Genomic DNA, 16,161 nt, shown 5'->3' with positions numbered 1-16,161 from the left:
CTTTGATGACTTATGATGGGGTTGTTTACTCATGTGACTCAAATCGGTCACACACCGATTTATCTGATCAAAACCGAAACCCATGACAGAAAAAATAAAAAATAACCCCTGTAGGTCTTTAAACTAATTCCATAATTGTCCTTATGACTCTAACTCGCCGTCTTCCGCCTCGTTCGCCCCCGACACGTTTTAACTCCGGTCCCTGACGTCGTGTTCGTTCGGATCCTCGTCCGAAAGCTCAAATCGAAAACGACGCGGCTCGAGACGCGCCGAGTCGTCGGCGTGGCGGGCGAAGGATTAGACTTTAAACTGCTTCTCCTAACTGGACACCAGCAACTCGTCGTCAGTGTTCAACCCGAACTTCGCGGCTGTGGATTAAACGTCATGTCCTACGCGTGACTAAAGGTCCAAATGGTACCAACAAAACGGAAGAAAAAACCCCAATGCAGAATCTTACATTTCCCACAATGCAGTGCGGTAGTGTCCCTGCCCGGTACTGTAAATACCTACACCTTTTAAGCCCCAATTTATATCACAGGTCAGGTGTGTGTGTGTGTGTGTGTGTGTGTGTGTGTGTGTGTGTGTGTGTGTGTGTGTGTGTGTGTGTGTGTGTAATGACATCTCTAGCTTGGTGGAAGTTGGAAGTTCCAAGTTGTTGAAACTGGAACTAAAATTATATTTCAACATTACAGAACATTTGAAAATGTCAGAAATGATTTGAGGAGGGAAGAAAAAAGCCATTAAAACCGTTACACCCCTACACACACATTTGTGTTAAAGGTTAGTAGATTTTAAATGCGTAAAATCATACTTCTTTGATAAACTTAACCCATAATGCCACGTTCAGACTCCACGGCATCATCCTGACCGACGCGTGGGGAAGAAATCAGTCAGGAGCAGATATTGCTCGTTTCCACCCCGTGTCGTGTCGTGTTTTATTAGTTTTTATTGCTCCCCTCATCTAGTTTGACCGACGGCAGCGGCGAGGTGCTCCGCTCCTTTAATAACTGTGAACCCGGCAGCTGTACGATGTCCACGGATCTTTCTTTTGTCCCCCACGAAATGGAAAGGCGGAGGACGAGAAGAGCCTTCGCCAATAAGTGGTGATTAACGACTCGGGGTTCAGCTCCCTCGTAAATCTGCCTTTACGGACTTCAGCATCTGTTGATGGCGCTGGCGGGGGGTGGGGGTGGGGGGCAGTCACCCTCAGATGTTTCACCGGTGTTTCTACATGCTTTATAAATACGAGTCACCCGCACGCTGAGGTTTATTTATTTGGGTTGTATCGGATTTCAAGCCGGCCTCTGGGCTTCTTGACCTTCTTTCCGCCCCCCTAGTGACTGAGTCATCCTCCTCTTCTTCCTCCCAGATCACATCTCACCACAGCGAGGGGAGAGCAGAGAGAGAGAGAGAGAGAGAAGCCCCGAGTGATGGAGTGATGGAGTGATGGAAGCATATCAGGTTTGAGAGAGGAGCAGCCCGTTCTGGGCGAGGTCCGCCTGAAACCAAAATCCACCACATTTAAAAGCGTCAGGAAGTCTCGCCGGACTCCGTTCAGTTCCTCGTGTCACGATTTGCACCCCCCATTTCCTTTTTTTCAATGTTGCTATGGCCATTAAAACTAAAACAAAACAACACTGATGACAGAGAATAATACCGAAAGAAGAGAAGCAACGTGAAAGTTCACCACGTCTGACACGATGCCGCCCGTGCGAGAACGAGCGCCTCGCGGCGTGAAAACACGCCGACGTCATTTCTGCGAAAGCGCCGTTGAAACGGGGAAGTGGCGTGGGACGACTTCCCCCTTTAGAGAGCGGCGACAGGTATCGCCGCACGCCGCCTCCCCCGGGCTCCGTGACCCGGTAGAGACGGCGATACCCCGCGGACGTTAGAAAGAGGAATGTCTTTTTACTTCCTGCTCGGGTTGTAAACGCACAGCGCCGATCCGAGCGAGTTTCATCGAGCCCCGGAATTTTTTCTTCCAAAAACCACAGCGTGTCAACATCGAACGTGTCATTTAAAAAGAGAAACAAGGAAGTCTTCTCGTCACCTGGGAAGTGTGCCACGTGCCAGGGTTCTTACACATTTTGACCAATGGATTTCCAGGACTTTTCCAGGACTTTAAACCAAACTGAAATCTCGGTATAAACATGAACAATTTAGAACATTCTGCGTATTGAGAGCGTACGCCGGCTTATATTTTGAGCGTCTTTCTTTAAAAAAACATTTATTATTTTAAACTTGGCGTGAATGAGCATGTGATTATAGCAAATTTCCATGACTTTTCCAAAACTTTTATGATTTAGGCTTTTTCCATGACTTTTCCAGGCCTGGAAACGACCATTTTAAAATTCCATGACTTTTCCAGGCGTCCCCTGCGTCGGCCTCCGTGTGGCACGCGCTCAGTAAGAACATTCTAACAGCCTCTTTCCCCACTGACTGCGGTTAACTTGAATCTGCCAATACCTGCAAACCCCCCTCACACAACCCCCCCCCCCCCCACCTCCTCCTCCGCTGTCCCACGTTCACGTTTTCCCCTTGGCCAAACTGAGAAAGGTCATATTTTTTGTATTTTTCCGATCAGAGTCTCCCCTTTGAATGCCTCCCACGTTCCTGCGAATCCGGAGAATGACCGGAGTCGACCCCCCCCCCCCCCCCCCTCGCAGCAATGCCGGGGACGTCTCTGCGCGGCGATGAAGCGCTCTGAGTGGCCCGTCCGTAGGTGTGTGTGTTATGCAAGCCCTAATGGATGAAAAAGATCATTGTTTTCGGGACGCCCACGGAGCCGCCTCGTGGAACAGAGACGCTTGTGAAATCGCAGCTTTTTTAACATTTGGATCTTGGCTCAGAGAGGTGGTGGTGAGGGGTGGTGGGTGGGGGGGGGGGGTGAGTCTTAAGTCCTCCGAGGGTGTTGTGGTTAAATATTATTCAGAATGGGGGCGGTGACAGAAATGTGGCGACACTACAACAACAAAAGAACCTGCATGGGATGTTATAAAGTCCTGGGTAACACTCGACTTTAACTTGACATTACACGGGTTGTAATAACACAATGTAGCCAATATGATACTTTTAAATGTTTGTTAATGTTCAATTATCAATTATATTTCAAACTTCTATGAAGACACATTTGACTGGCTTATAACCCGATTACATTGTAGTGGGTTATAAGCCAATTACCCAGTGTTCATATGCCGCTTATAAATGCTAAATATGGGGGAACTAAAGGGTTTCCAATTCTGGCGAAAATACTTTTATTTTGAAGGGTACATGTCAACTTCTGGTGGTACAACGCATACACATATATATACACATATATATGTATATATACATATATATATATATACATACATATATACATATGTGTATATACACACACATATATATACATATGTATATATACACACACATATATAGAGATATATATATATACATATGTGTATATACACACACACACATATATATATACATACACATATATATATATATGTATATATCTATCTGGATGTAGAATGTGTACCCATAGGAGAAAATGTTCTGTCGTTTATCAGAACTTTAGTGCTTCTGATATCAACTGGACGTTTATTAGTTTCACTTGTCTTTTGTTTTACGGTCTTCAGGAGGTGGAAAGTGAATGTAGTGATATTTGTTTTACGTCTTATCCATTTTTAGTTGTATAAATCCGTCGCGTTTTGTTTAATTACAACTGCGTGCAGCTGTTCTTCAGCTGCAACTTTCTTCAGAAAGACAGTTTTATGGAGCTCTTTCGAAAAACATCAACGGGAATGTTATGCCGCCTTCCTTTCCTTCCTCTGGCTCGGTACTCTTCCCTGGGGAGGGCACGGAGAGGAAGTGGGCTTCCCTTTCTCCAGAATTGCGGAAAAGTGATGCTGGTGCCCCCCGTGGAGCCTCGCAATGAAATGCAAGACACCAGCAGCGCTCAGTGAAATCACGTGTACAAATGTGCTGCGCGATATATACACGTACAGACTGTACAACACGTGTTTTTGTATTGTAAAATAGTTTAATTTATTTGTATTTATATGTCCTTTTGTCTGATTGTAATCATTTTGTTCATTGGCTGGAGAGAAAAAATAAAGTAGATATAAATGAAACCTTCTGTGAGCTTGCAGGTGGCAGCGGCGGACCGCTTTCTTTCTTCTTATTAAAAGAAAAACTAGAATGGGCACTCGGTAGAGCGCATACCTTCGCATATCACAAGATTGGGCATTGAATTATGAACATTTTGGCATTAGTTGCATGCCAATTGGATAAAAATTGACCATGCTATGGTAAAAAGAAGATTTTGACCTTTCCATGACCTTGACCTTTGACCCAATCGTTCCCAAAATCTAATCAAATGGTCCCCGGATAATAACCAATCATCCCACCAAATTTCATGCGATTCGGTTTAATACTTTTTGAGTTAGGCGAATAACACGCATACAAATAAATACGCGGCGATCAAAACATAACCTTCCGCATTTTCAATGCGAAGGTAATTAAGTAATTATCAGATTTAAACCTTCCCCTTTTCAGAAACAAACAACAAGCCGGCGTGTCCTCTGAAACCTTAACGCCACGAACAGCGTTTAAAAAGCCAATTTGGGGTGAAAGACGACCTCTGTATTTACTCCTCGTTGATAACGTGGAAACAAACCTTTTTGGAGATAGCAGAAATTAAAATCCTCTCTCTCTCTCTCTTGAGAGGATTAGCTTTTTAATCCCCCCCGATGTGAACGCTCTGAATGAGCTTTGAAGGGCGAACTAATAAAACAGTTCATGTTCAGAAGGAGGAGGACCCACCTGCTTCTGGGCAGGAACATGGACTCCTTGATGAAGACGGAGCCGGACAACAGGATGTACCAGCAGCTGCCGACGTCGTCGGGGCTGGAAGAGAGAAAAGAAGGAGACGCAGTGAGCACCAATCAGATGTTCTTTATCGGGGATGGACGAAAAAATAAGGACACGGGGGAGCGGCTCGGGAATTGTGTAAAACTGGCGAGACGCAAAAACCTCCATGTTGGATTTAATTCAGCAATTTGGAGGAAAAAACAACTCTTTCGGCAGTATTTATAATTTCAAATTAAAAGGATAAGGTCAGGATGAGTTTCCGCTACAGAGCGCATCGACTTCACTTTCAAATGATCAACTTTCTATTTTCTTGAACTTAGTATTAGTTTATTGGAAACAAACTCTGTATGTGTAGAGACCCTGCACAGCCGTTCAGGTCATCTTTTAGAAGAAAATAAAAGCTAAAAGAGACACTGCTGACATTCTTGGTCCACTATGAATGTGGCGGTGAGGAATTTGTTTATGTTAGTAACACAACACCAGAAATGAAAAGGGCAGCAACTTTGGGAAACTGTGACGGGGGTTTGTCATATTTTTCCAAACACACACACACAAAAAAACTACTGATCTATAAATGTAGAAAATCCAAAAAGGGGCGGCCTGAGGTTAGATTTAGAAACTTTTGGAGCTTCTTGCTACTTTCTTTGCAGAAAAAAAAGAAAAGTTGGCACCACTATACTGTGTTTTTCATCAGATCATAACTTTTATATAAAAAATAAATGAAAAAAGAAGTTGTTAAAGGGAGAAAACATGTGTAGGAGAGAGAGAACTATGAATGAACTGAGGAGTCGTCCACACACACACACACTGGGGGGGTTGCCTCAAGATAAACAATTTAGTTTAGAAGATAAGAAATTCAGAAATAAAATGCACCGTCGGTATTAAAAAAGCATGCTGGTGATTTTTTTTTATAAAAAGGATGGAAGTTTAGTTTAATGCGTCCGTTCAGTTTGTTTTGGCGCTCTAGTTTATCTGGTGACGTGCGCGGCCAGCGGATCGCAACCAGATAATCTCACAAGGCCGAGACGCAGACGCACTTGTTCACGCCGGATTATCAGAGAGAACGCCGCGTTGACTCGCCGTGAATGTAAACAGGCGCCGTGTTTACGGATAGCGACGTTAGCGCCGGCTTTGGGTTCAACGGCCGACGCGACGTACGAGCTCCGAGCGAAGTCTGCGAAAATAGAAGAAAATGACGTTTAGTTATTTATGGATTTTGGTTAAAAAATAAAATTTAAAAATAGGATTCCTCGTTTCAATTCGAGCTGAATTGCGGTTTCTCGGTTGCGTCACACAGGTCACCTGACGGCCTCTGTACAGGAAAGAGGAAGTAGAAACCCAGAGAGGGAAGTGCGTTCTCATGACACCGATATCGTCTTTTTTTTGGCGCTGGGAATGTGACACGATGAGCTCTTGAGTTTCGGCAGTGCGGCGGACAGAAATAGACTCGTCAGGAAACCGCTTTCATATCACCCCGACGACTCGGAACAACTGGAGCTGCAGGAACTCGAAAGATGTTAATACTTTTATGCCTTTCTCGTTTTGTTCTTTTATTACCGTTATTGCTTATTTCGTCATTCTGACAAAACAGATACTCAAAGTGTGCGAGTTTGACTTGTGTCAACATTTGAGTTTTTACTAAAATTGAACTAGAACTAAGCATCAGGAATAAAGGAAGCTTTGATAAATGCTAGATAATTATATTACATTATATATATCCATATATATATATACATACACATATATATATATATGTAGATATATATGTATATATTTATGTATATATAATTAAGAGAAAATATATAGAATTAAGAAAAAATAAAGAAAAAAATATAGAAAAAATATGTAGAATTAAGAAAAGGAAAATATCACAAATATTTGCATTATTCCTTATAAGGATATTTGAACATTTTGGGAAATATTATTTGCTTGAGATGAGGATAATTTCCACTCTTGTGCCTCAACTGTAAATATATATACTAGAAAGCAGCTCGTCTTGTTTTATACAGCGGTATCAAACTTCTCATCCAGCTCAAGGCGAGAACGTAGAATGCCCAGAATGTCAAATTATTTCGAACAAGTTGTTTTTATAAAAGTGTGAAAAGAAGAAGACCTCCAGATGTGCCGCTTCATTATCAGCCTGCATCGGTTCAGGTGTCACTGTGAAAAGCTTCGCCCGAGGGTGCGAAAACCCGTAATTAGCTTTGCCATGAAATCCGCAGCATCGAGTGAAGCCTCCGCCCGTCTGCTTACCAGCTGGGACTGTTATAAAAAATAAAATAAAACACATCTCCTCATCACAGAAATCAAACATTTGCACTTGAAGGCGCTCCGGCGTTGAGAAGGCAGCAACTTGTGTCATTATCGCTGAATATCGTTCACCTGGTCTGGGTGGGACGGTTTTTAATTGAAACCAGAAGGGGGAGGGGGGGGAGAGAGAGAGAGAGAGAGAGAGAGAGAGAGAGAGAGAGAGAGAGAGAGAATCGATGGCCAGTGAGCCGTCGGCGATGTGGGACTGGTTCTTGCTTGCCGAAAAGGTAAAATGATGGTCGCACTTGTTTAAAAAAGCGCCCGGTGCACAAACGCACGCCGTGCTGACGGAGTTTGTTTTTTTCCTCCCTAATCACGGGAACAAAGTCTCACCCCTCCTTCCTCACTTGTCTTGCAGAGCTAATGAGGCTGAGACGGCACACCCGACTGACAAGGTGCAAAAATAAAGCCTCCTCCTCCTCCGCCTCCTCCTCCTCCCCTCCTCCTCCCCCTCCTCCTCCTCCGTTTGGATCTTATCAATACTTATCCGACAGGAAGGACCGACGACGGGAGTTTCAAAACAAAAGCCCAATACAACCTAGCAGCTAAAAATATGAGCTTTTAAAGCTAAGAAAAAGAGGGAGAGGACCGAGGTTACTGGTTAAATGTTATTTAAAGAGTTTGAATACAACAAAAGGTTTCTGACGAGCAGATTGGGGTTTGGTCAAGTATATATATATATAAAAATATATATATAAATAAAAATTATATATACATATATACTTGACTGTAATCACTGTAATCAATGGATCAAACCTCTTACTTCAGCCGTCTATACGTAACATTTGAAAACCACTGAGTAGACTCTTATTGTGGCGGGTGCTGTACAGGCGTTGGTCGGGAAACTGTGCAACCTGGTAGTTTATTAATTACTGAGAAGTTCCGTTAGTAATCGTGCATCATTACCTACTAAAACACAAATATGAGATTATTTATCCTCCCACTGACTCCCGATGTTCTACTCATTACGTTTCCACCAGCGGGCCGCGCTCCGCTGCACAGACGCCACCCGGGGGAACACGTACGCCTGGTTAGTGAGCGCCGGGGCACGAGGTCACTTCCATCCTCCTGCTGCAGCTGATTAACAACGAGCTCAGACTACGGCGGCGCGGCGCATTCACAACGTTTCCGAGTTCCGTCTTCCTCATCGTCTTCCTCCTCTATGACGATGTCATTCGCGCTCACGATGAATCTCGGCTGTTCTTTTAAATAGTAACGATCGGATGTTACCGATGCTTTTTGAGCTATACGTTAAAAACAAGAAAACAGCAGGTTTAGAAGAAGTTGTGTTGCGAGACCCGACGGACGCCGTTTTAGTTTCGTCTCCCCCGGCAACAGCTCGCTGGACTTGGACGACTTCTTCTTCCTCATTTAATAACCTTAATTAAAACATGTAGAGAACTGCCTGCGAGGGTAAAATGTGATTTCGCAACACTACAACCCGACCTGACTGTCAGTTGTCATTTCCATGACGACAGAAACGGAGAAAAACATCGTAAACGCTGCTTATTTGAACTTGAAACGCATTGAAATACTACGAAAGACGGACAGGCTTCACTTCTGACGTCCTCGGAGGGGAAAAAAACTGATTATTAAATTATTAAACGTACGGCTGCAACTAACAATTACTTTCATCGTCATTAACCTGCCAATTATTCTCTCAACTAATCCAACAGTCGCTAAAATTGCTCCGGTCTTCAATCGTCTGGTTCAAAACCGTCGTCTATCACACGGGGAACAATGGTGCCAATTAACGTTGTGTTGATGGACGAGTTATTAATTAAGAGGGAAAAAAAATCAAATTAAAATGCAAAACTCACATTATTTGACTCCAATGCCCGTAGTTTGATGTCCCCGTAAAGAAATAAAGACTTCCAAACGAGAAAACGCTATTGCGTCGCACATGGGTGGAGTTTACAGCTGAACCACACAAATTAGCGATGGGTCAAAAAGGTCAAGGGTCACATGGAAAGAGCTGACATGGAAACGGGTTAAAAGGCAGACCAGGAGGTGCGATGCCCTCCTCCCCAGCCTCGGTGAAAAGTGCCAGGTCAGCCTCGACCTCAGGAACGCTTTAGCACCATAATCTGTGGATTCACAGCGTGGGATGTTTTCATGACATATTGTGTGTGACTGTGTGTGTGTGTGACTGTGTGTGTGTGTGTGTGAGACTGTGTGTGTAGTGTTTGCACTCTAGCAATCTAAATCCCCAGGCAGGAAAAATGTAATACTTTTATAACAATTACCCTCGTCCTCCCATCGTTGCTTCAGGACTGCCAACTGTCGGGGACAGTTAGAGAGGGAGTGGGAGTGTGCGGGTCATTAACTGGGTCATCGGTATGAATCGGAGTGCTTTTCTCTCTCCCAACATTATGGAAGAAAAAAGAAGAAGAAACAACATTTGCTATGGAGTCAGGATTTTGTTCTGTGGAAAACGTCCTCAAAGGGAAGAAAGATGGCTGCCAGACAATGGCATTTGCTCCAATTTATATCAAGCAAGGGCCGGAGAGGCGTATTATATTTATATAAATAATAAGCCTTTACGGCCCTTGCCGTATATATATATATACAAGTATATATATAAATATATATAAATAAATATAAATAAATATATATGTAAAGATATATATATATATTATATATAAAGATATATATAAATACATATATATATATAAATAAATATATAAATAAATATATACTATATCTATATATAAATATAGATATAGTATATATATAAATAAATAAATATACACACACAATGAGTTTTTAGACTGTTGGTTGGTCACCACCTCAGGCTTCTAAAAAGTCTTCTCGTCTCATTTCGTCCCGTGTGTTGAAGCGTGATCTTCAGACAGCTCCTCTACATTACATTACATGTCATTTAGCTGACGCTTTTATCCAAAGCGACTTACAATCCTGTTACATACACTGTAGACGCAGCTACAGGGAGCAACTCAGGGTTAAGTGCCTTGCTCAAGGACACATCGACTAGGGCGGGGATTGAACCTCCAACCCCCTGATTGAAAGACGGACCTGCTAACCACTGACCCATAGTCGCCTCTAATCACAAGCGTCACGCCGTATGTGTGTTTTGAACTCGATGATTGACGGAGGTTCCCCGGTCCGAGCTCGTCGGTTTCCCCTCAGGCAGGTATTCCCCTCACACGCGCCGGTGGGCATGAACATTAAAATCTATGGATCAATATACGCTACTGTTGACTTCCTCTAACCGGTCGCTATGGAGCAATCTACCCGTCTTGCTCACTGGGGCTGAAAGTAAGAAAGCTCTTGCGGTGTCGTGGTGTGGGAACATGACCGGAGGCCGAGAATCATTTCCTCTTTTGGGGCGAACGTCCCGATGGCGTCCGCGCGAAGGAAAACCGCCAATCGGACTTATTGACCTGCTAGTCGAGGTTTGCCAGGATCCTTCTGGCCCGCTGACCCCCGAGTGACTCCAACAGTCCAACGCACAACACACCGGCCGGACACTACACATATACATGTAACTGTTTCGTTACAACCTTCTGAAAGCTCTCCCTACACGCTCGTGTCTGATCCCAGGAACCAGAGCGGCGTCTCCGCCTGTAGCATTTCTAAAAGCAACCTGTTTTTTTCCCCCCTCCCTTCAAGGAAATGAACCCCTTTGACATATGACCCGATGTACGGGGAGCACAATTTTTACACAACTTAATAGGAGATACAATCACAATTAAATTCCCCATTGACTTTTAGAGCCCTCGTTTCCCTGCAGATTATTGCCGTCGTTAGAAACAGACGAGGCCGTTAAAAGCTCGGAGCTTTCACGAGAGAAGCTTGATTAAGATCTCGCGCGGGAGGAAAGTCAATCTCCTGCGCCGCTGTTTAACACCCGGCTCTTGTCGGGAGGCGCTCCGACAGACTGCTGATGCCGGCGCGCAAACAGGCGTGCACGGACGCGACGAGAAACCGCGACACGCGAACTAATTAAATCAAACAATGAAGAAATAAAAATTAAAAAAAGACAATAACCGGCTGTGTTGATGTGAACTTAGAAGAGTCGTTTCATTCTACTCTTCTGGTATTCCTCTTTTACATAAGATGCACACGTATGACCGATGACAAAATTATGATTATTTAGCATTTATTTCTCATTTTCATTGAAAAACATCTTTAAATGGTTACGATGGGATTTCTGCGTGGATCGGTACCAAATAAATAGATTTAATGAATTTTCTATTATAGTTTTAACTATGTACTGGCTCTGTGGCACTCTGAGATCCATTATTATTATTATTATAAATACACTTTCCTCATTGCATAACATGCAATGTGGAGGACCAGTGAACAATGTCTGAACGTAAATAAAATAATATTAATTTAATATCACCACACCCAACGCCGAGTCCAGAGGAGCCCGAGTTGATGAAGCTGTGACCCGTGTCTGTGTGTGGGGGTTATATTGATATCGGAGGTCGTCCACACTGCGAGTTGTACAAAAAAAAAAACGTTTATAAAAAAAAATGTGTGCGTCCACTTTGTTGTTATTTGCATGTTTACATTTTTTAGGAGAATTTGAGCAGAAAATCTAAGAATGCTCTTTAATGATACCTCTAGAAAAGCAAAGAGACTCTCTCTCTCTCTGTGTGTGTGTGTGTGTGTGTGTGTGTGTGTGTGTGTGTGTGTGTGTGTGACCTGAGGGAATCTTGCTGTAACTGGAGTCAATTATGCGACCACTGCCTGATCTGCATTCCTATTGTTTAATCAGGTCCCACACGACCGACGGGTTTCTAATGAAGTGTTGACTCTTCCCCGTCATCCCCCCCAACACACACACACACATACATACAGACCCCCGCATCAACACCACACACACACGCCTACGCAGGGGATCAAGGGGCAGCAAAAGGGACATCGTGCCCTCTGTCGCCCCTCGAGAGGCTGATTCTGTTAATTAACGCTCTTGATTCTCATGGTGGGTGTTGGGAACACGTCGGCGTGCGACCGCAGTCCAACGCCCAGCTTACTGGAGTTGATGCAGCCTTTAAAACAAAACAAAAAAGGGGTCCCAACACGATCAGAAGCGGACAGGAAAAAGGTCAAAACGGCTTTAGGAGGACGCACGCGAGCGACGAGCTGGCGTCGAAGGAGGCGTCGCGGCTGCAGGTGTTTCTGCCTGGACTCGGTACGCGGCCTTATTGAACTCAACCTTCTGGGTTCTGGTTCTTCAGCGTTGCTGGAGAGTGGTTTATTGTGACATTGACACACACATATACACACACACACACACACACACACAAGCGTCGACTGACCGCCTCTGAGCTTAAACTCATCCTTTACGCCGAGTAACGAGACGAGGTGTGCTTTAATCACACAGAATTTAATTTACATTGGCTCCTCCCCTTCCCCCCACACACACACACACACGTTGTCTTTTTAATTTTGCGTAGATATGCAAGAATTCGACCGAATAAACATCCTCGACGTCCGTTTGCACGCAGACGCCGCGGTACTTACTAGTACAGCACTTCGTTGGCCTCGTGTCTCTCATAACGAACCGTCTCGCACATCATCCTGCAGGGGCAGAGGAGAAAGAGGGGGGGGGGGGGGTGTCAGAAAACAATAGGAGGAGACAGTCGTCACTCTGGTTGGCTTGCAATGTTACAAAACGGCACAAAAAGAAAGGAAAACGATCCAGACATTGTTCTAATGTGGGCGTCCCTTTCAAAATAAGCCCCGCCCTTAATAACCGTGTATGTTGTTGCAGGGTAGCAGATTGACATATTATATATCGGGGGTTATTTTTGCCCCACCGACTAAAATTTAGGGGCATTTAAAAAGAAATTGGGGGCACTTTTTGAAAACTTGTGAAATAACATTGAACCTTTGTTCAAAAATAATAAATACACTTTTCAGGCTTACAGCATATGAGCGATCCTCATAAAAACGGCAATAACTAGAATGGGCACTCGGTAGAGCGCATACCTTCGCATTTCACAAGATTGGGCATTGAATTATGATCATTTTGGCATTAGTTGCATGCCAATTGGATGGAAATTGACCGCGCGATGGTAAAAAGAAGATTTTGACCTTTTCATGACCTTGACCTTTGACCCAATCGATCCCAAAATCTAATCAAATGGTCCCCGGATAATAACCAATCATCCCACCAAATTTCATGCGATTCGGTTTAATTCTATTTGAGTTATGCGAGGAACACGCATACAAATAAATAAATAAATACGCAGCGATCAAAACATAACCTTCCGCATTTTCAATGCGAAGGTAATAAGACGACGAAAACCAAAACATGATACGGCAACTGGACCGGGTCACATGGGCGACGATATTTTTGACAAGTTCATTAAATTATGAGAGGAAATTCTGCCCCTCGGCTCGTGATATCGGGAAAAAATTATATTTCTAATGTTCAGTTTTGCTCTTGCTTGTGTATTTCTGACACTGGGTTGTCGTCACACACGCGATAACATATAGTATTTTATAGATGTGTGAATGGCTGAGGGTTTACGAGGAGAACAGCGGCTGCATTGCATTGTGGTCTACGGGGAGTCAGCGGGCCTGCGACTCCTACGCTTGTCCATCTGTGGTGGTCGGTGGTCACGAAGAAGCCTTTAATATCGTCACTTACCGCGACATGTAGCGCGTAAATGTCCAGATACGTGTTTCAGATGTGCCGTTAATACCTTAACGTGACGTGCCGGCCGTTTCACGGGCACGGATCATGTTTCTTTACGTCGGGTCATATTTTCCACCGACTTTCTTTTAGATGTTCCCTATAAAAATAAAAATTAATCCGCCGAGTCGGCGTTCTGCTCGCATGGCTCTAAATCGTAGAAAACACTCACTCTTTTATTTCAGGGAAACTTTTGCGGGGACTTGCAAAAACCGCAGATTATTATGGGCTTTATATTTGTGCCGTACATCATTTTCCCCGTTGCGTTTATTGTCTTTGTTTTCTTTGTCGTGCGTCTCCGTATCGTTGCCAAACATTCGATCGTCTCCGTTGCATTTATTCATCAGTCACTTGTATGCATTTGTTGTCGCTGATGAAAGCCGCAACGAGACCGTTACTCATCCACCGTGCCGTGATCGACTTCTTTTTTTTGTTGCTGCGTTTATTTTGGGATTTTTAACAAACAACAATTAACCACACAGACTATTTATGCCTCCGCTACCCACACACAAGCGTCACTCATCCGGGTCAAATGAGCTGGTTCTGCTTTCTCTCCCTCAACCCGGCTCACTTTGTGCTCCCACTGCCCTCATTAGTGAATTATTATTTCCCCCCTTAGTTTAATGAGCGTTGAACACGAAGGATGTAAAATAACAATCATATGAAAAGCACTATCGCAATTCAACCGAGGATTATTTAACCCTCGTTCTTCCTCACTCGGTTCTTTTGCGAGGGTAAATGACGCTTCGCATTTGTTACATCACACATCTACGATTTTTGGAAATAAACACATTGTTCCCCCACGTTACGTTATAAGGCTCGCAGAATCAGGATCTTGCTTTTAAATCACCTCTTAAAACCCATTTTTATAGAACAGCTTTTAAGTGTTGTCGTCCTTTTATGCAGTTCTTTGGTTCCCCTAATTTAGTTTGTCTGTTGTTTTTTTATTTTATATCTTACCATTATATTTGTTTTGATTCTCTGTAGAGCACTTTGTAAACTCTGTTTTTAAAGGTGCTATATAAATAAAGTTATTATTATTATTACACTTTAACCTGCTGGAAAATCACTTTGGTCACTGCCTTGTGTATATATATATATATATATATGCGTGTGTATATATATATATGTGTATGCGTGTATGTATGTATGTATATATATTAGGGATGCACCGATCTGATCGGCACCGATCCATATCGGCCGATATTGCCATTATCGGTTTTGATCGGCGTTCTCAAAACGGCCGATCAGATGACGTCACATCTGCGAGAACTATCAGATACGTTTCAATCGCCGCGCATCGCAACGGAGACAATGCGCCCGGCGAGGGCCGCAGAGTGAGAGGTCCACGAGGGGATCCTCACCACCGAGCGGCGTCCCCGTCCCCAGAGTTGAATCTCTGGGTCAACTCAGCCGACTCTTACATGTCTGCCCCTATAGACTAATGTTCACGGTAAACGCATTCGATCGGGAGCACGCGAGGGTTTTGATAACGTTAGCGGAAAGAACCACGTGAAACAACATCCGTTTTTCAAAATAAGATGTCGACAAATCATACACGAACATATAAAAGTAAACAATGAACTGATTTTGTATCTTTATAGATTGTTTCTGAGATTTAGCTTAAATTATGCTAACATTAAAACATTTTTACTGTACCAAGGAAGAGTTTATAAAAATAAGTCAGACTTTTGTATGTTAAGAAAAGTCCTGTATAGATTTCCCCAAGAGTTCCAGGAAATGAATAATGCAGATGTGTTCCATACATATCTGAAATCCCCTACAATAGCAATCAAACAATTTTAATGTATCAATTAGGACATTTTTCAAAGTAAAAGTCCTAAATATTTAAAGAAATCGGTAATTTCTTTAATGTTTGAGTTGCTTTATATATGTATTTCCTCATAGTCCTAGGCAATAATGCTACACAATAAATAGAATGCGTCAATCGACACCGTGATCGGTGATCGGTATAATTGGATCGGCAGATACTGATTTCAGTGATCGGTGATCGGCGCCAAAAACCTGATCGGTGCATCTCTAATATATATATATATATATATAGTTTCCTCTGTATATTTAGTATTTTAGTATTAGTATTTAGTATTGTGTTTTATTTGTATCTTTTATTTTTATTAATGCTCTAATGCTGTGATCCTGAAATGTCCCCACTGTGGAACTAATAAAGGATTATCTAATCTAATCTGACATAAAACCAGAGAAGAAGTCCTCTACATCAGGCTTTTCCCAAAAGCGCCTCCAGAGAAGACGGCTGTGCCTCAACGTTACAGACGGCCGGTTTCAGTAAACAGAAGCCGTCGCCACAC

General features: G+C 43.2%; 1 protein-coding gene across 5 annotated transcripts in view; it reads right to left on the bottom strand.

The window, feature by feature from the left end:
• Positions 1-16,161, bottom strand: part of rapgef2b (Rap guanine nucleotide exchange factor 2b) — a 109,650-nt gene that overhangs the window by 63,480 nt on the left and 30,009 nt on the right. For all 5 annotated transcript variants that reach the window (XM_056439697.1, XM_056439698.1, XM_056439695.1 and 2 more), the window contains exons 3-4: positions 12,658-12,714; positions 4,807-4,890 (exon numbers count right to left, since the gene is read on the bottom strand). In XM_056439697.1, the coding sequence (XP_056295672.1) occupies positions 4,807-4,890; positions 12,658-12,714 (141 nt within the window). The remainder of the gene's footprint in view (positions 1-4,806; positions 4,891-12,657; positions 12,715-16,161) is intronic.

The sequence above is a fragment of the Pseudoliparis swirei genome, chromosome 19 (genome assembly GCF_029220125.1).
Source record: "Pseudoliparis swirei isolate HS2019 ecotype Mariana Trench chromosome 19, NWPU_hadal_v1, whole genome shotgun sequence".
NCBI lineage: Eukaryota > Metazoa > Chordata > Actinopteri > Perciformes > Liparidae > Pseudoliparis > Pseudoliparis swirei.
Note: the sequence above shows the minus strand (reverse complement) of the source record. Positions and strands in the feature narration are given on the sequence as shown.